The sequence below is a fragment of the Hippocampus bargibanti genome, linkage group LG13 (genome assembly GCF_051943395.1).
Source record: "Hippocampus bargibanti isolate YZ-2025 linkage group LG13, ASM5194339v1, whole genome shotgun sequence".
Taxonomy (NCBI): Eukaryota; Metazoa; Chordata; class Actinopteri; order Syngnathiformes; family Syngnathidae; genus Hippocampus; species Hippocampus bargibanti.
Window position 1 is genome coordinate 13,254,367 of NC_142746.1, and position 20,680 is coordinate 13,275,046.

A 20,680-nucleotide genomic window follows, 5' to 3' on the forward strand; every position below is an offset into this window, starting at 1 on the left:
ACATTTGTCTTTGTCACTCGAATTCCAGGACGCACAAAATATTGAGTTTTAAGACTACCTAAACATTCAATGCAGCGTTCGAAACCTTAGACAACATTTAGCTTGTAGTAGACGTACAAATTCCACCATGACATCCTTGATCCACTGCTGACATGGATGCTTTGATCCTCTCCTCTTTCATCTAGAACTGCTTCATGTCATCACAAAGAGGGTACAGCAAGTCCACAAGAATGAATGACTCTGTATCTTTGTGTTGTCATATTTGTTTTTGGTTTTGTTTTTTTTTCCCCCTAGATGGCGGCGCGTGAACACGCAGCGGCTCCCCTCTCCCGGCAAATTGGCGTTTTCATGTTTATGTTTGTTAAAGTCATGATAAGTGCCTTGCATGCTGGGTCCGAGAGGACAGTAATTTCATCTGTGCTGTATGTCATGCATGTTAGCATATTTGACAATAAAGCTGACTTTGACTTTTGACTAGACTCTCTTCTTTCATCAGAAAAAAAAAAATATGGGTCTGGACTCTGGAGTTATATGAGCTTGAAATAAGGGTGGCTGTCCTAAATACAACGCAATGCATACATATTGGTTTATATAGGGCTTTAACAAAAGCTAAATCTGGTACCAAGCGCTTCATGGAAACAAAGGGAAAAGCTTCCCCCTTGTGGAAGGGAAAAAAACATTGGAAGAGGTCTGGCCAGTGCTTTATCGGCACCCAAGCAAGGAAAAAAAAACAAAACCTAACAAATTTGGGAATGGCGCTCTACGTCATATTTTCAATTCCCGAATACATTCGTGAATGGCAGTGAATGAGTTAATTATCATACAAGTGCAACAAATGTCATGTGACTGCCTAGCAACCACACAATTGGGTGTATCGCACCTCTCGTTTCCTGTGATAGAGTTCACCTCACGGCTGAAAAGTGATGAAGTCCCGGCAAAGGAATGGATGAGCTGTGGAGTATTAGGTATCATTCATTCATTCATTCATTCATTCATTCATTCATTCATTCATTCATTCATTCATTCATTTTCTTAGCATTACTTATCTCGTTCCACTTATATGATGACAGACATTTTCTCTGATTTGCAAGGTTGTTCAAACCTCAAGTTTTGCTTAGTTTTGAAGACTAAGTCAGAACGTAAACTGTCGCCTTGAGTGAAATTTTCAGACATGGTAGGCACCATTTGAACTATTAAGCCCTGAAGATTTATAGTCAATAAGTACTGAACCTGTATTTTCAATTGAATAACACAAAGGAGCCAATCCACTTACTCCACAATTGTAAAGCACACACGTATCTGATAGAAATTTGGCAAAAGAAAGCTTTTCTTTTCCAAAATCAACAACTTCTGTTGCTGAACTGCAGCCAAGACCACAGAGATTTACTGCAGCCAAATTATTCAAGCAACAAAAAGGGGGCCAAGCCACGTTAGTCATCCTCCTTCGAAATCTACTCAACATCCAAAAGCCTTGTAAGCATTAGTTCAGAGGGCTCCGAATGCGTGTCAAATAGCACATCCCGTTTTTACATTTACTGCTTCAGGTGTCATCGATTATTATCCTTTATATGCTCTGAATCTTTTGGTAACCTTTGGAACGACAACAAAAATGATACTATTCCTGCATCTCTCGTGATGCCGATGTGCTGGCAAAAATTCAGCAAAATATAACTTAAATTAGGAATCATTTCTTAATGATTACATGCATTTTTTTGACAGCAGAGCAATCGATATGCCTTGAAACACACAAAACCAAAGTTGAGCATACAATTCAAAAACACGAATAACTTTTTCATCCTAATGTGCCATATGAGAATTCCCCAAACTCAAGTGTCCCCTGCATCCCAAATATTTGCAAGACATTACCTGTTAGAGTTTCCAAGCCTTCGTGGAGATTCCTGTTAATCCTTCTCATTAAGAGGGATCAGTGATCATCACTGTTCGCAGTGCACGATTGCCAGAAAGTGCAAGAAGAAACGCAGGTTTTGTGGAGTGAATGAAAGAAGGCCCTCCCTCGGTTGCCTTTGCTTCTGTCCTTCTTCATCCTCCTCTACACCGCCTCATTCCGCACTCTCCATGGCATGCCGCCAGCCTTCATTACCACCAGTGGAAAGTGAAGCCGATAAGAAGAGCATAAAATTGTACAACGGACATTCATTCTCTGACGGCCCAGAAGGAAAATCACGGTAATGAGAGCAGGATCCTTCCAAGTGTTGTGGGTTTGGAACAGTGGCTTGTTAAGGGCATAACCAACGAACATGGACATTTGTAGAAGACAGGCACAGGATCAACCCACAAATTTGAGTCATTTTTGCCGATTAGAACATGCATTATTCGACATCCTCAGTTCTCACAATAACGCAAAAATAGGCATCAGTGAGGAAACTTGTTCTGCTATTAGGTGATTTACTGTTCTTTTTTAACTCTGGGTGCATTAACAAGTGACACACTTTTGGTGGAACACTGATATGGGTAATGGCAGTGTAAAAGGAAAATATGGCATCCAAGAACTCTTTCCGATATCTGCGAAAGCGACAGCCATAGACAGACAGATGAGCTTTCCTCAGTCAATTCGAGCCCGATCTCATGTCAATGAACACATCGAGAACGCATACAGTCTGTAGAACGTTATATGTGATCTTAGTATGGTACATGATCGGTGGAAAATGCAGTTGTACATGGGAACAAACACCAATATTGGAATATTGCTGAGATCGGCAAAATGTTAACATTGGTAGAAGTGGTCAGGAGTCATGCTCAATACATGTCCTTAGGTCCTCTGCTGGACTACATTTTGAATCAATTTTTCCACATCTAATGCAAAAGTATGTTATACAGTACTAAGTCATACAAACACATACAAGCAAACAAGAAATTATGTGATGAGTTATAACTCAAAGTATCATCTGCCCAGCAGCTCCTATTCAGTCAGCTACATGCAGTACTTCCAGAGGAGCTGCTTAAGTAAATAACCATGCATGCAATAACCAGAATCATCTTTATTGCCAAGTATGTAGAACACACAAGGAATTTGTTTCCGGACGAACACGCTGCACTACTATCATCATCAGAAAATTGCAAGAGGCACTATACAGTTCCATTTGGGCTTCTGTTCAAAGAGTTAATGGCTTGGGGGAAGAAGCTGTTATAAATAATGCACATTAAAATTGGTCAGTTTTGCAGTGACAACATTAATAGATGAATATTTAAAGTAAAAAAAGAAAGAAAAAAAGTGTATAAAAATTGAGGGCCAATGGTGGACAACTGCTCGTCGTGTCCACCTCACAGTGCAAAGGTGCAGTGTTCGATTCCAGCTGTGGCCTTACTGTATGGAGTTTACAAGTTCTCTGTGCATCTATGTGGGTTTTCTCCGGGGACTCTGGTTTCTTCCCACATTCAAAAAAAAAACATGTCAGGTTAATGAAACGGTTGAAAATGTCCTTAGTTGTGACTGTGAAGGAGAATGTTTATTGGACTGTGTGTGCCCTGAGTCCTAGCGCTTTGTCATCTATAGTTTGCAGAAAAGTGGCTTTTAGGAAATAAACTGTAAACTGCAAAGCTCTCTCTGCGATTCACGCCATGTGCAACACCAAACACTGAAAGATGATTGAGAGTTTGATGAAACAAAACGGAACAATAGGAGGTGGAGGATGACGGCTGAACTCAACATAATGCATACATAAAGGAAACAAACGAGAGCCAGGAAAAGCCTCTGAAAAGACTTTTAAGTCATTCAGAAGTCATAGCGGGGTCCCCCTTGGATATTTTTCTCCATAAGATGTCGGAAAACAAATCATATTTCATTTAGAACTTACTGTGCTGTCAGATGATTGGAGCAGGTTTTCCTTTTTTAGAATTCCAAAGAAGGGAAGTACTGCTGCCAAGGACTTGTCCATTGCAAAACATTCAGATAAACATTACGACTAAAAGGAACACGTGGGCTCCATTCCAATCAAACATACTGGTAAGTTTATTTATTTTAGTTTTTATGGGCTACAAAGTCAGCACTGGGACACAATCGGGCCAGGAATTGAAATAGTGTTCTAGTTGAAGGCCTAACTGTTTGTAACATTCTCCACACAGGGAACTGTTTCTGTTAGTGTCATTACAGTCATCACTGCGGCAGCTTCTAACGACGATTATAAATAATTTCCTGTCATGGTGACAGCTAAATTTACGCTGTTGGTTGTTCAGTCAAACAAAATGTTGTAAAGTGAAATGACACGTGGTAGGTAACAACTTTGAACATTTCTGGAGTGAGATTTCTCGCTTGATCACTTGGGCAGTCGCAGGGAGTGGGAAAAAATAAATAAAAATGAGAAGTTAATGTGACTGCCGTCCTGGTTGGAGGAAATGAACACTTTAATAAATGTGTACATTTATTTACATTACTTATTACAACAATGCTTTTGATGTTTCCAAAACACACTTGATTTTAATTGTATTATTTTTATAATATTCTTGGCGTTACTTTGGCATGTGTGGTGTTTTCATTTTTGTATGAATTATTTCACTTCAACGATTATGCCATCAATTATTAATTGGCAATATTAGCCTGCTTCTGATGAAATTGTTCTGGTGATGTTGGATATCAATGCAAAAGTTTACTAAAAAAATATGTGGACAGCTGTAACACAAGTGTTGCCTCTGCGTGTTTAAGTTCCAGTTTTAAAAACCATATTTGCCTTTCGGTCTTCTAAAGGTCAGGGGAACGATTCATAAGGCGCACATTTTCATTGCAGTGAATAAGAATGTATTAGGTAAGAATAAATAAAATATATTTTTTCAACATTACAGTGGTATGAAACAAAATGCGCATTGGAATCAAATTACGTATATATATGATGTCCGGAAAAACTTGCAACAATATTGATTGGTGTAAATTAAGTCCTGGATTCGAATCACATGGTTAATAAATATCAGTCTGATCGTAACAGTCAAACCTGTTTTGCCTGAGCAGGCTTTTATTCCAAATTGTTTTAATATAATAAAATCGCCTCTTTTACAAATATGGTTCGCTAAATTTTAACCTCATTGTAGTCAAATGAGTGGTTAGCACTTTTAGGTTCAAATGTGCAGAGGTCCACTAGTCCGGCCTCCCTGCGATGTGGATAAAGTCTTTTTTTGAGAATTTGTTGAGTCTCCCCAATGTACTGCTCTTTACAATTTTCATTCTTACAATGTATGGAATAAACTACATTACTTTGTTTTTCATTTGGTAGCCTATCTTTTGGATGCACTAATTTTTGCCTTAACGTGTTTATCGGTTTGAAATAAGTAGGAATTTTATGTTGCCAAAGGACTCTTTGTAATTTTTCAGAAACTCCTGCAATGTACGGTACTGCTACTCCTCTCCTTTTAGAATCTTGAGAATTATTGGTTTCGTTCGCTATTCTTTCTTTCTGACATTTGTTGAATGACCACTGAGGGTACCCACAGTTAGTGAGTGCTCTCCTGATATGTTTTGACTCCTTTTCTCTACCTTCAGTGCTAGTTGGTATTAGTTTAGCCCTATGCTGGAGGGTTCTGATAACTCCTAGTTTATGTTGTAAAGGGTGGTTAGAGTCAAAAAGTAAGTATTGGTCAGTGTGTGTAGCCTTCCTAAAGACTTCTGTTTTTAGCGCTCTGTCCTCTTTTATAATTACTTTACAATCCAAGAAGGCTAGTTGGTTCTCTTGAATGTCCTCACGAGTAAATTTAATGTTGAAGTCTACAGAGTTGAGATGATCTGTGAAGGATTGAATTTCTTGTTTCTTAATTATGACAAAAGTATCGTCCACATATCTAAACCAGTGTCTAGGTTTTGTCCCTGGGAAGGATGTGAGGGCCTGTTTCTCCATCTCTTCCATGTAAAGATTAGCCACTATGGGTGAAACTGGTGAGCCCATAGCACAACCATGGATTTGTTTATAAAATTTTTCCCGAAAATAAACAAATCCAGCTTGCATGCTCTCCCTGGACCCGCGTGGGTTTTCTCCGGGCTTTCCGGCTTCCTCCCACACTCCAAAAACATGCATGGCAGGCAGGTTGACCACTCCAAATTGTCTTTAGGTGTGCGTGTGAGAGTGACTGTCTTTGTGTGCCCTGCGATTGGTTGGCAACCAATTCAGGGTGTCCCCCGCCTCGTGCCCGAAGACAGCTGAGATAGGCTCGATCCAGCACCCCTCGCGACCCTAATGAGGACTAAGCGGCACGGAAAATGGATGGGTGGATGGTTAAAAAGTCTGATTGTGAAATCTTTTAAATAAAATCAAATAGTTTTCATTCTTTACACGTTCACCATCAATCTGTATTGGGTTTTTTTTTTATTTGTTCATATGGTCCAAAAAAATCTGAGCCTCAGTAACAAAGAATATTTACATTAAAATTCTATTTAAATGACTGAAACCATATTAACATGAGAATGAATCCAACATTTTGGTCCTTTCAATATTCAACTGTCCACCTGGGCTCTTTTTCATTACTGGCGGTTCCACAACCTTCGTGGGGGTGCAGCCTGAGGAGCAACTTCAGGTGCTGGACTTGTGGAAGTGAGCAGAGCGCACCCGGATGTGAGACAGACACCCGGGGGCCCTCTGAGACCTGCATGGCCCCTGATACCAGGCCGACCCGTATGTCCCCGCTCGCCCGGCTTCCCTGATTGCCCGTTAAAGACCCGCCCGGGTCGTCCGCGCTGACCTGTGATTGACAGGTAAAATATATTTTTTTTTTTTGTACTTTTATCTAGCATTCGGGTACATATATTTAAACAGAAACATTCATTTCGATCAACATTGTGAGTTTTTTTACCCATATTTCCTTGCTCTCCGGTGGGGCCAGGTAGGCCATGACCTTTGGCTCCTCTATCCCCTTGATCTCCTCTGTCACCTGCCCATACACGCAAACAAACACTTATACACATTTCTCAGAACACAACAGACAGACCAGAGGAATGACATTGTTGCATTGATGAAAAAAGCATGTGGTCTGAGATCACCGTTAAATAAAACACCTTGTAAATATTCTTCGATATCATTGGCCTGGATGTAAGATGGGGTAAAGCCCGAGGCACGTGTATTACGGGCGCATATGTTGCAACTTTAGCAATCTGTCCAACACCATGATTGCATTTTGTCTGCTTTGTTTTTTTCCACACCTGGCCCTCCTTGCTGGCCTGAATCTCCAGCTTCACCATAAAATCCTGGCAGGCCAACTTCTCCAGGGTCGCCGTTTCTTCCAGGATCACCCTGACAACATCATAAAAGGAAAAATATAACATTCATCTTTACAACATCAATTTTGAGTCAACCTTGAATTATTTGGTTCTTCCATTCCTTGTAGATGGTTCCACTCACATATAAGATGAACTGTTTTGAACATGAATATTGGCACATTTTTATATTTACTCATTGAAATAGACAATGTTTTTAAAACTATGCATTTTTCCTTCAACATTAATTTGTATTTATTTTATTCTTTTGGAAATATATATTTTTCCTTTTCAATATGTCCCTAATACACCACCCAAGTCAATACTGTCGACAATATGATGGGACATGGATTACCTTTGTGCCACATAACAATATGGAAAGGATTGGACGGGATTTGAAAATCTCCCAAAAACATACAACGCATACCAGGAGACCACTATGCGACTCTATTATGCCGATGTGGGAATTCAGTATGTTTTTGTTGCTAGTTTTTCTGCCAACCACCACAGATGACTTACTCCAGACATTTGCAATGTGCAAAGCAGAAGTGAATGTATGGAGAGTAGCCCTGTTAGAGTGTTTAGACTCAAGTCTTGAAAAGTGTTACAACTTACAACAGGTCCTGGTGGACCTATCTGTCCAGGTGGACCAGGGGCGCCCAGGGGAACGTCCCCGTAGAGAGGACACACCGCTGCACACGTCCTCTTGACTGAATTGGCGAAGGCAGACATCTGCTCCATCACCACTTTCTTACAAACCTCGATCACGTGTTGCGCCGGAAAGGTTGGACCCTGCGTAAGGAATAATTCGCACATCCATCACTGGAAGTCGCCCAACTGTGAAACACGGCGGATGAATATTCCAGGCGATGCCGTGCTGAAGTCATGGCAGCATTTCAGAGGTAAGCACAGTTAGAAATGAGGCCAATGAGATTTCCCTTTGCTCATGGATTTACGGATACATTGATTGATGAGACCTCATGTCTGCATGAGAGTCTAATGAGAAAAATTTGACAAACTGTTATTGACCTCCATCGTTTTAAGGTTTCAACAAGTCCATCACGTCGGTTCGCCGACCACTGTGAGCATAGCTTGCCAGTTACATCAAGTACATTTCTGTAACCCTATTGTATGACAAATAGAAGCAAGGGAAAAAAAATCAGCCAGTTGTATTTTACTTACAGGGGGACCTGGGGGCCCCTGAAAACCATCCGGCCCTCCTTCACCACGCACGCCTTTGATTCCCACAGGACCCGAGCGCCCGGTCATGCCCGCTGGACCCCGTTTGCCTCGTCCTCCCTGGGGACCTGGCTGCCCCCTGTCTCCAACCTACATTGACATTAACAGCAGATGTGAAATCTGACAATGAAAATACCACAAGTGACAGGTAACCCTCAATTACTCACCCTTCCATTTGGTCCTTTGACACCTTTTTCGGTCTTCAAAAGATCAAAGAATGTGTTGTGAGAAAAGACGTGATTGGTGCAGGAAGGAAAAAATAATAAGGTACCTGTTCCCCTTTGATTCCTTGAATTCCCGGGATTCCTGTGTCACCCTGTTTAAGGAAGTGGTAGGGGGAATATCAAAGATCCCTTAACTTCACAATTGAAAAGAAGCACTAGACAAGTTAAATGTGCTTTTAAAACTGGTGGATATATTCGACAAAATGCCCACTTGTTTTATTCCTGTAACATGTTCCATGTTTTAAACCCAACAATAGTCTAGCTTCATAGATGTAACACGGGCAAGACATGCGTAAACTTTGCATCGGAATGTAAATTTTAACAACCAATATTTGCCACTTCCGTGTTGCAAATATTTTGCCACTGATGCAGGGTCACTAAAATAGTTCTAATATCTGCTCTGTCAGATTGTATTAGACTGGAGGTGCAACTCATGTTGACAACAATGAATCCATATTCTACCTCTTAAAAATTTTCAAACATTTGATTTTTTATTTCAAAATTCAGGGTTCAGTCTTCTTTCATATGGTGAGGACAATACCTTGCTTCCTTGTCTTCCGGCCTCTCCCACATGTCCCTGTGAAGTCATGACATCAGTTAATTGACATTTAAGAAAAAAAGTATATACTGTAGAAGCGTTTCAGTTAACTCATTCACTGCCAGATGTGCGAAAATTTGCGATGTGCGAAGATGTGCCATGTTTTTTGTCATTTTCACTCAAATTCCAGGACCCACAAAATATGAACTATATAAACATTGAATGCAGCATAAGACAGATCTCTTCTTTCATAAAAAAAAAGTTATTTCCCATGGGTCTGGAGTAATATGAGGTGCAAGTGCTGGCGGCTGTCAAGAGGCAAATGCCGCACCCTCGTGGAAGGGAAAAAACATTGCCAGAGGTCTAACCAGAACTTTATCGCAAGAAAAAACAAAACCTGGACACATTCGGGAATGGTGCTCCACATCATATTTTCAATTCACGAATAAATATGGGAATGGCAGTGAATGGGTTAAATGTTTGGGTGTTAAACTTACATTCGGTCCTGGTGGACCAATAAATCCTGGTCTTCCTGGTTTTCCTGCAGAGCCTTTGTAGCCTCTTGGGCCCTCCAAAATAAAACATGTTTTTAAACAACTGTGTCATTCTGTGTCGATGAATTCCCTTGAAAGTGTGGAATAGCAGAAGTGTAGTTTCTCCAGTAGGTACAACTTACAGTTCGTCCTTGAGGACCCATTTCTCCCGCCACTCCCAAGCTTCCTTTCTCCCCCTGTGAAAGAAACACAACACAATGAACCGAGTGCACTAAACGCAATTTCTTGAATGTTCTGAACTACTTCAGTGATACCTTTGAGCCAACTTGTCCGAGTTTTCCACGGTGACCTTGTGGTCCTTGATAAGCCTGGGAGGGAAAAACAACAACAATATAAAAAAAGGTTAATGGCCTGTATACAAAGCGCAAAGAACAAAACAAAAACATTGATTATATTACAAAAATAGTTGGCACCAGTGGGGATTAATCTTTCATGGATGCATGACAGTATAATGCATGAAGTATGATTATTGCTTATGATATTTAAAGTTTGTCCCCTTCATGAAGGAGTAGTATTTACACAGTACCTCTATACCAGGATCTCCATTTCTACCCGGTATTCCGGGATCTCCAACAATCCCCTGAGGAAATGTTACTTGGATTTAGTATTGATAAAGAAGGTGATTTTGTAGTTTAAATGATGTTATTAATGGTGTTGTTACCTTTTGTCCGATGGTGCCATCCTTCCCACGAGGTCCCGCGACACCCTAATCGAGACAATGAATGTTGGTTAACTGAATTGGGGATCGAAATGACATGGTTACATGCATCCATCCCTCCATTTTCTAATTCGATTTTCCAAACAAAAGTCATGGGACATGAATACATATTTGACAACGAAAGTGAGGAATACATACGGTCTTCCCCTTCTGTCCAGCAGGCCCCCTCTCTCCCGGATCTCCTGTGATGCCCTGTCAAACATTTAACGGGAAAGAAAATTAAGCTAGGTGTGGCAGATTCATGTTGTTGTTTCTTGTTTGGTGGTGGGGGTGTTGGTTTTGGTTGGGGCATGCTTGTACTAAAGTGATAAATAAGAGTGTTAGTAAGCACCCATTTACTAGTTGTTGCAACACCTACTTACAACCGGTATCGGTACACGAAATGAGCAATTTGACATATGACATTTGATCCCAATTAAATTGAAGTGAAAACACTTTTTGCATGTTTTTTGGTTCTTCCCAGTGCCACTAAATAGGTGTGCCGAAGTACGGTCAGTTTTTGGACTGGGGCTATCAGACAGGAGATGAAAGGGGCTAATTTGTTAGTACTGATTGAGGGCATGTTTACATTTCAGAAGAAAAACAACAGTTATATCCTAACTGCATCGCTATTCTGTATTGATCGAAAAAATGTGGATGTTTTAGCCCACTACTGATAACAAATTACATTTGGTTGCTGTGTTTTTGTTTGGCTCATCCATCCACACACATACACATGTTATGTTTTTTTCCAACTGTGATAAATCTCTCATCTCATCTCATTTTCCGTACCGCTTCTTCCTCATTAGGGTCGCGGGGGGTGCTGGAGCCTATCTCAGCTGTCTTCGGGCACGAGGCGGGGGACACCCTGAATTGGTTGCCAGCCAATCGCAGGGCACACAAAGACATACAACAGTCACTCTCACACTCACACCTAGGGACAATTTGGAGTGGTCAATCTGCCTGCCATGCATGTTTTTGGAGTGTGGGAGGAAACCGGAGGACCCGGAGAAAACCCACGCGGGTCCGGGGAGAACATGCAAACTCCACACAGGGAGGCCGGACCGGGACGCGAACCGGCGACCTCTGCACTGCGAAGCCGGTGTGCTAACCACTCGACTACCGGGCCGCCCACTGTGATAAATCTTAGCTACTAAATAGTATGTCTATACTTAATCAAGAAAGGACCAAAAAAAGCTACTTGTAGTTTGAATGTCATTCCCCACTTCGTTGCACTGTCACATCCCTTTTAGAAAAGTCTGCATAATTCATCAACCCTTTTCTCATCAATTCAACAATTCAGTTGTGTTATTACATAATATTGGTCACATTAATGGTGGAGATGCATTAAATTTGGTTTAATTTTTTGAACATCACGATAATCTGAGAAAGTTACAGACTTTCTATTTCCAGTGTATGGATGAGGAACCCACCTGCTCTCCTCGTGGCCCGGCATTCCCATCTGGGCCGGTGCTTCCTTTATCGCCCTACAAATATAGATTAAAAAACAATTCTAACAAAAGATCAACATATTTTTTAATGAAATCAATAAATAGAAGAGATTCATACCTTTACTCCTTCAAACCCAGCAATCCCTTCATATCCCTTTTCACCTTTTTCACCCTTCAGGGAAAAAATAAAAATACACTTAGAGTAGGGGTCCCCAAAATTAGGGTTGGGCCCTGGAATGGTGAAGTTTGGGGGAGGGTCAGAACTGTTATTTTCTTGGCTATTTTGGATTAATATTTGGGGTGACAATTTAATCTTTCTCATTCTTTAAATTCAGTACAGGAACATGTACTTTAAGTGTTCAAGGAGGAATCACATAACTTGCAAATAAAACGAGTTCAACTTACAACATCTCCACGCCTGCCAGTATTTCCAATGTCTCCAGGGGTTCCACGGACACCCTTTAATGACAGTCCAAATGTCATCAAATGAATTAAAAGTCAACGAAGACTGCAATGTCAGTCATTCTTCGGCTGCTTAAATTCACCTTGAAACCCGCTGCGCCTTTTAAACCCTTCAGCCCCTTCACACCTCGTTCTCCCTACAAAAACATCACCATTATATGTTTTAAGTGTGATATTTTATTAGTACAAGTATTGTGTTAGTGGAAACGATGGTGTGAAAAACAACTGCTTTACCACAGGGCCCCAGAGTCCTCTCATTCCTTTCTCGCCTTTGCTTCCCGCCTCACCCTGAAAGCGATGCATATGAACTATTATTAACCAGCCTGAAGAGTCAAATGGAAGCGTAACTTGATCAGAGTGTGAAGACAGTACTTACCTTAGGGCCTGGCTCACCCACATTGCCATAGTATCCTATGTTTCCCCTGATGCCCTGAAAAACAAGGTGGCGGTGTATCATAATTATATCCATTAAAAGTAACAAGCACATTATGCCACTTTTGAATGACAGATTGATTGCAGTCTCGAAATGTCTTTGCTTTAGTTTTTGCTTGTTTGTGTATTTTATTTTTTCACATGAGAATATGTTTAAAATTTCAACAGACTGATTAGAACCTCATTTTTAAGGTCCCCTTTCCTGGAATCGGGAAAAGACCCATGGAGCTCAAGCAATTTATTGTTCTCATAAAAAAAACACTCACATCATGACATTTTCTTCCAAAAATATGTCTTAAAAACATGTATTCTCTGAAAGTATGTTATTCACAGCATGAGATGCAGTCTATCTGTAAAAAAAAAAATCAAGAATTGGGAAACATAAAAAGAATCATTTGAGTTCAGTTTGATATATTACCTGTAATTCATCACAAGCTTTTTTTAATCAACGTTTTACATTTCGGAATGAAAAATGCATAATAGGAGTCATAACATGTAAATTGTGACAACAATAGCTAAGCATAATGAAAGAATGTGGGAGAATACTTGTCAATTCACCTGTTCATTGGATTTACATGTTGTATTTATTTATTTATTTTGTAGTTGAATAAAGAAACTGCAAAGCTGGAATATTATAGCACTGCTGAAAAAAACATGCATCCTTCTACTGGTCGTTGCATGAATGGCTTTGTATACTCGCAAGGTGTATTAGCTCAGCCATGTGTTGCTCTTACGTTTGAGCCATTGTTGGGGCAGTTTTGTCAATGCTAAAGCCAATTGACATATCAGGGTGTTATCCATTTCCTTTGGGTACAACAGAATATTCCACCACACTCTGCAAATACGTACACCAATCATAAACGTAACGGAATGGAGCGCTCCTGTTTAGACAGATGCTAACCACCTCAAATACAGAAGGGAAAATGTTGCTGTGCATCAACAAACAAAAGCTTGAACTGTGTTATGTTTTCTGTTTATTTGAACAACTCATCATTTATAATTGAATAACCTCCAAGATGGCTGGCTCTATGGCAAAAAGCAAGACCGTGCACTTTACCGCATTTCTACGGTGGCAAGCTCAGGCTACCTTAAAACAAAAGACCACCCAGGATCATTCGGAAATGTGTGCCAGGAAAGCGCCTCCTCTAGATGCAAGCAAGGAAAGAGATAAACATGTTGGGTCTCTGTGATTCAAGGCATTACAAAAGACAGATGTTTACGGTCAAATGACCTACAGCTGAAGACTGATGAGAGAATGTGACATGAATGGTTCTGGAATTTTGTACTGTAGGCCTGCGTACTGTAAATTGGCACGGACAGGGCAGGGGATTTCCTAAAAAATGTATTATATCTGAAAGTTCCCCCCTGGCCCCATTTATCATTTTCCAAGTTCACTCGAATTGGACATGGACATGAACTCAGAACTGGACATGTTTGTTATTTTCCCTTCTTTTCTTCCAAGGTTGTCTTTGTTTTTAGGTGAAGCGTGAATCACTCCCCAAATGGAACCTTTCTCAGGAAAAAATAAAATAAAATGAGTCGGCTCCAATTTTACAGCGGATGTTCAGCATTGATGAGTCAGGAATTTAAATATGCATTTCCCTTGAGCCAAACCTCACACCCCACTAATGCAGACATTGTGTCATTACGGACTGTGTGTGTGGAGGGGGGTGGGGAAGCAAGGGGGGGGGGTCCATGCCTGGGCTCGGTGTGTTCTCATGATAATTTTACAGGTAATTGAGCCAGACGAAGAACCATTTGTCAGCATTGCCACGATGACATACTTAAGAGCAAAAGTCTACTCCGCAAACGCGGTTAACATAGAGTAAGTAGTATACTGTGTTATATTTCATCAAGAAGTCAACGTATCCACCTCCACGCAAACATTTTGAACTCATTCACTGCCATTCACTAATTTATTCGGGAATTTAAAATATGACGTAGAGCACCATTCCCGTATTTGTTTTCACGCTTGGGTGCCAATTAAGCACTGGCCACGACCTCTGACAATGGCCTCTGGTAATGTTTTTTTCTTTTCCACAAGGGGGGCAGCATTTCCCATCCCCCCCCCCCCCCCATTTTTGCGCTTTGCTCCAGTTTCAGCTGTTGTTAAAGTGCTATATAAACCAATATGGATGTATTGCATTGTATTTTGGACAGCCACCCGCATTTCAAGCTCATATAGCTCAAGACCCATGTAATTTAGGAATTAACTTTTTTTTCTGATGAAAGAAAAGAGTCGAAGGTTTCTAACACTGTATTGAACGTTTATGTAGTAGTAAAACTCAATATTATGTGGGTCCTGGAGTGGACACATTTTTGCATATGTCTGGCAGTGAATGAGTTAAACATGGGAGGATAGTACTTGGTGGTATTGGACTGCCGTACTGAAAAGAGATTGGAGCTAAAAGGCCAAGCTTTTCATTTTCCCAACCACAACTAATTGTGAGTCATAATTGAACGAACAGACAAGATGACAGATACAACAGGAACCAATGGAGGTGGCTCGGGCATTTATGTGTAATTAGGATGCATGCCGGATGAAGTGTTCCATGGATAGTAGGTGATTTTTGAAGAAACTATCAATGTGACATGCAAGTGCCGTGATATTTTCATGACGACTATTGGGTGCTAATCTTTTTATGCAATTTCGTCCGACACACTTGTGTTAACTAGATTGAGTCCTGCAATGGTCAAAACCTCAGAAATCATGTGATCACATGCCAGTATTTTTTCTGTACAGATCAGAGAGAAGAAATTTATCACCACATCTGTACATGTCCGGTTTTTATCCTGTCTTCCGTCGAAGTCTATTACAAGGCAGGCAAATCTTTTACCCGTGAGAGGATCGCCAGCATTTATTACCCCATTGTGCTTCAATTTACAAGCCTGTTTGTATCCTACCATGTTTTACCACCAGTTTCATCACCATGTTTTACCACCTGTTTTAAATCTCATCTCCCGGCTGATTTTTAGCGTGAAGTACAGCCACGACTCAGTTTAACTCGTTATTATGCAGCTGATTGGCAGTCATTTACCCAGTTTCCTTGTCTTCCTCTATCGCCGTCTCTTCCGGGGAGACCTCGGTGGCCCTGCATGATAATTAATAAAAGGTTCAACTCACTTCAACTCACTCGGGGTCACATGTTTCATCTGTTAAATCACCTGTGGGCCTGGACGTCCCTGAACGCCTGGCTGTCCATGCATGCATTTGCAAGATGCTCTTCCGCCTGTCAGACCGATCTCTGCATAGCCTCCACACTGCCGCGGCGAGAGAAGGCTGTGGTTAAACAGCGGCGTAGTAAGAGCTATAGAATGGTTGTGGGCTCACTACCTTGGAAAGCTCGCAGCAGCCTTCGGAATAGGCCTTCTCTGGGTCACAGGACACATCCATCTGCTGGAGGTCCACCTGGCACGTGTTAGTATATGGAGGCTTTTATCGTAAGGTCAGCGATCCCGTGAACGTATTTTAAAAACGGATTGTTGTGGTGCATACATACTGAGAAAGAGCGATCCCTTGCAGCCCGCTTGACAATGGACGTGTACCCTTGCCGGATGACTGGCATTGGCTCGTCAATGGACTCCACGCTGACCTCCTCACAATCTACCAGCAGCTTCACCGTGCTGCCTTTCACACTCAGCGCCAACTTGTGCCATTCGCCATCAAACAGTTTCCCCACACCGTGAAATGTTCTCAGCATCTGGCTACCACTTGGGCTAATGTAGAAGAAATCCAACGAGAGGGCATCGCCCTGGAAACGCAGGCCCACTTGCTCTTGACCGTCCGGGGAGCTGACCTGCCACAGGTCCCAAGATTTCTTAACCATGTCCTTTGTCAACTTAAAGGTTGCAATGATGGAGTAGTCAGAAGGAAGACCATCTGGATACACGTCTCTGTGGTGGAAGAGTATAATTGAATTGAGCCTTCTTGATCTTGTGAGTGGATGCTATTCAACTTTATTAAATGGCGTCTGTGCGAGCCTTAAGCACACAGCCTTGGAAAGCATTCATAGTAAACATCCCAGCACAAAAATAATAATCGCAAAAGGTTTTGTTGAATTTACTCAGTTGGATTTCCTCAAGTGGGAGCTTCGATGAAAAGGTTTCTTCAGCCGTCATCTGTACTTTCAAAGAAGTACAGATGACGGCTGAAGAAACCTTTTCATCGGTGGACTACTCTGTACGACTGAAAGCCTACACAGACGTATCAAGTAGGAGCATAAAAATGCAATCATCAGCATCCAGATACATTTTTGAAGTCAATGTTGTTTAGCAAATGGCGCGGTAGTCGAATGATTGGCACGTCGATCTCCCAATGCAGAGGTAGTGGGTTCAATCACGACTCCGGCCTTCCTGCGTGGAGCTTGAATGTACTCCTGGAACTTGCGTGTTTTTTTTTTCTGTTTACTTCGATTTCCTCCCACATTTCCAAAATATCCATGGCAGGCTGATTGAACACTCTAATTTGACCAATTTGTCTGTGTGTGAGCGCAAATAGTTGTTCGTTTCTGCGTGCCCTGCGATTGGCTGGCAGGGTGTCCCAAACCTACTGCCCAAAGACAGCTGGGATAGGCTCCAGCACCCTCGCGACCCTAGTGAGGATGTAGCAGTTCGGAAAATGAATGACTCAATGTACTTTAGTCAATGTGTTTTAATACACACACCACAAATACATATATAAACATCAGGATTCAGATATTTTTATGAACCCTTTAAAGGACAACCGACGTCTCCGGACAAGTTGTGTCCATAATTTGTAAAATGGCTTCAAATGACTTCTACTGAGCGTATTTTAATAAGATTCCACCGCATATAGCTATATTTTACGTTTTAAGACTCGCGCTGAATATTCAGGAAGTCTTGTTTTTGAGTTGGTGACGAGTCCGCACCCTACGTCACTGAAGGAACGCCCGTGACCGAAAAAAGGACACATTGTAGGAGTCCTTCCATCACGTCAATGCATTTGGCTGTACTTGGCTGCTCTGAAAACTTCGTGTAGCACCAAAAAAAAAAAAAGGCAGAAGAGGGCGACAAAGCTCCATGTAAGGAATTAATTAGTCTGTGGAAACGGGCTGATTAATTCCTTACAGGAGATTTGTCGCCATTTTCTGCCTCTTTTTGTGCGACATTTCCCACCCCCAGATACCTCATAATGGCATGGAATAAATTCTTTAATCGATTGCAAACATGTATGCTTTCCTCTTCAGAACTATTTGGATCATATTCATAATTGAACGAGTAACAAGAAAGCATATTCGCCAAATCTGTAGCCATTGTTTTGATTCTCCAGCAAGGCAAGACGTCGATGGTGACATCACGAACAAGGGGGCGGGACCTTCTGAAACAGGCCACTTCCGGGTTCTTTTTTTTTTGTAGATTTTGGACACTAAGTCATTTTTAATGGTTTTGCATTTGACTAAAATATCCTACTGCGTGTTTTGGGTATTTTAGACGCTATAAAACGTCTTTCTGATGTCAGTTAAGAAACAAAAGAGTGATGTTGGTTGTCCTTTAATGCACCATATAGCCATAAAACATGATAACCCAGACACTCTAATAACCACTGTGCCTGAAGGGATAATTTTGTGCACCTCCACTTGATAAAATAAATCTGAGTAAATTCGACATACGACCAGATCATTTAATAAAGGAAAATTGCTCTTCAAGAGGTCTCCTTTGTTGATGTTCGAACAGCATACTGGCAGGCACCCCCGAGGGGCTACTCATTGGACTCAAGGATAACAGTTTGCACCTTTCCAAGACAGTACGTAAGTACGTTCTGTATGTCAAAGTCACGGCTGGTCAATGATACAAAAGAAGTACCTTTCAAGGTTAAAGTTTCCATTGGCAAGCCATTTTCCAATTAATGTATATGAGTTGCATAGGATAGTACAATAATTGGCATGCTTCATTCTTAATTCAAATGTTGCACGATTCTACCTCCATAATCAAGCCTACCTCATGGTCTTCTGCAGGTGAATAGCGGGGTTTACACGGTAAGCCACCACTTCTGGTTCCGAGCCACCTACTCTCTTCACTCCTCTCAGCTCGGACACACGGAATTCTTCCAGGAGATTGAAACCTCACAACAGACACACTTTATCAGATGAGCCCAAAGTGAAAATGTATGTCAAGAAAGAAGGTCACGTGGAAGATGATGCCTCGTAGTTAACAGATAAAAACACTTTTGCTCTGTGTCACTTTCATAAATCTCCCCTTTGTCAGCACTCTTATAATTAAGGTGGTTAATTATTTATTAAGGTGAGAAATTATATTTTGTTTTCTTTTTGCGTTGTCTGCTATTTGACCTTTTACAATTGACCTTATCTACAATTACCTGTAAATTACCATCCTCAAGGAAAAAAAAGAGACAATTAAAAGATAAATACTGACATCTTGTGGGCATTGTTTGAAACGGCAGGGTTAGAAACTTGAAGGTAGAGTTCCAGAATGTTCGTGTTATCAAAGATAACAAAAGAAAAAAAAAAACTTACTTGGTAACGTTTGACCTTGAGTGCATCCTAAGCTGATAACTAGTGACACAAATACCAGCATGGCTTTGAAGGCTGTCATTTTCAGATTTGGGAAAAGTCAAGCGACTATAAGTGCCTGATGAAAAAGAATGGAAGCAGTTTTAACAATGAACAGATGAGACAAAACATTGTTTTTCCACACAGACAGATATGCCCAGATTGATAGACATTCACCAGTCCCTAAATTTAGCCAGATGCCACAAAATAACTCCATCATAATAATCATTGTCATCAAGTTTGCTTTGTTTGGCACTGCCAGAGAATATTAATCATTGTAATTCTAAAACTACACCAGACTGAAATATTCCTTCAGATTTGAGGACATAGAACCCCTTGAAGGGAAAAGCCGAAAGGAAAACACGATTTGAGGACATATATCAGCAATCCAAAAGAGAGATAAAATAATATTGAAGCACCCAGTATCATAAATTGGGGTTCTTTCAGGGTGCAAACACCTAGCACAATAATAAGCATATTACGCACCAATCTGACAGGATCAATTACAATTATTTTGTAAGGGTTGACTAAAATACAGCTCTCGCATTGGATTTCATTCGTCTGAGTCAGTGTACTTGCTTTTACCTGTAAAAAAAGCTTAGTGATAAAATTGCTACAGTTCAAAGATAAATTCACATAGTCACTTACATATTCCTCCAAGTGATGTATGGGACTTGTGCAGATAGATCTGTTCTAGGTAAGGCCGTGAGCTGATGTCCCGCTCTAAAGTACCATGGTACCATTGGCGTGACCCCTGCGCTCCGCTCCACCTTTGGTACCGACGGGATCCGCCGTCTCTCATAGGCCAGCAAGACATCCAGTCACAAGAAGCAAACAGGCGTATGCACCCTCATCAGCTTGATAATAATATGGAATCTTTACAATTGACCTGCAAAAAAAAAGATCACTCCTCAAGATAATTTATGATTTAAGAGACATATTGCCTTTACTTCTTCAAAAGTAAAGTTTACTCTACTTTAAAGTTTAAAGTTGAAGTAAAGTTTACTTTACTTCAAAAGTGAAATTTTTGGTTTCATTTAATCCTTTCACACCAACGATAAAAAACTTTATCACTGCATTAGATGCCAGTTCACTGGGTGCAGGGTGTCAGCATCCGCACATGCTTGCTGGGAAAAAGATGTAGTATGTCACAGCTAAACACAAGATGCTCTGCAAACATTCCACCTGGAGGAGATCACAACTTCAGTCTTCATAGACACCCAACCGGTCACACACTGAGCAATATGAACCCAAACAATGATGAAAAGAAAATATTTCCAACGTGCATCAATCTTTCAAGCTCAAAAGCACCCTAATCCTTCTCACTTTTTCACATGTGAGAAGAGTATAAAGTCTTTCAAGCA

The 20,680-nt window shown here is 41.0% G+C and overlaps 2 protein-coding genes across 5 annotated transcripts in view; both read right to left on the reverse strand.

The window, feature by feature from the left end:
• Window positions 1-1,939, reverse strand: part of col21a1 (collagen, type XXI, alpha 1) — a 31,024-nt gene extending 29,085 nt beyond the window's left edge. For all 4 annotated transcript variants that reach the window (XR_016116916.1, XM_089012214.1, XM_089012213.1 and 1 more), the window contains exon 1: window positions 1,867-1,939. The gene's annotated coding sequence lies outside the window, so the exon portion shown is untranslated. The remainder of the gene's footprint in view (window positions 1-1,866) is intronic.
• Window positions 1,940-5,515: 3,576 nt separating this feature from the next.
• On the reverse strand, window positions 5,516-20,035 carry LOC148889414 (uncharacterized). The gene is made up of 27 exons (XM_089012004.1): window positions 19,965-20,035; window positions 19,281-19,395; window positions 18,745-18,868; window positions 16,287-16,680; window positions 16,121-16,195; window positions 15,952-16,047; window positions 15,825-15,878; window positions 12,731-12,784; window positions 12,589-12,642; window positions 12,438-12,491; window positions 12,298-12,351; window positions 12,011-12,064; window positions 11,875-11,928; window positions 10,601-10,654; window positions 10,406-10,450; window positions 10,271-10,324; window positions 9,999-10,052; window positions 9,867-9,920; window positions 9,688-9,759; window positions 9,194-9,229; window positions 8,700-8,744; window positions 8,596-8,628; window positions 8,372-8,518; window positions 7,805-7,981; window positions 7,136-7,226; window positions 6,790-6,867; window positions 5,516-6,678 (listed from the first exon to the last, which is right to left on the reverse strand). Exons 2-27 carry the CDS (start codon window positions 19,357-19,359, stop codon window positions 6,461-6,463), a joined length of 2,304 nt encoding a protein of 767 aa, XP_088868130.1. The 5' UTR covers window positions 19,360-19,395; window positions 19,965-20,035; the 3' UTR covers window positions 5,516-6,460.
• Between the last annotated feature and the right edge of the window lie 645 nt (window positions 20,036-20,680).

Coding starts and splice junctions, on each gene's coding strand:
- LOC148889414 (XM_089012004.1), bottom strand. CDS start 19,359: ATGACAGCCTTCAAAGCCATGCTGGTATTTGTGTCACTAGTTATCAGC. Junction 10,655..11,874: donor CCGGGCCACGAGGAGAGCAG/GTGGGTTCCTCA, acceptor AATGTTTGACAG/GGCATCACAGGAGATCCGGG. Junction 9,921..9,998: donor TCGGACAAGTTGGCTCAAAG/GTATCACTGAAG, acceptor TTTCTTTCACAG/GGGGAGAAAGGAAGCTTGGG.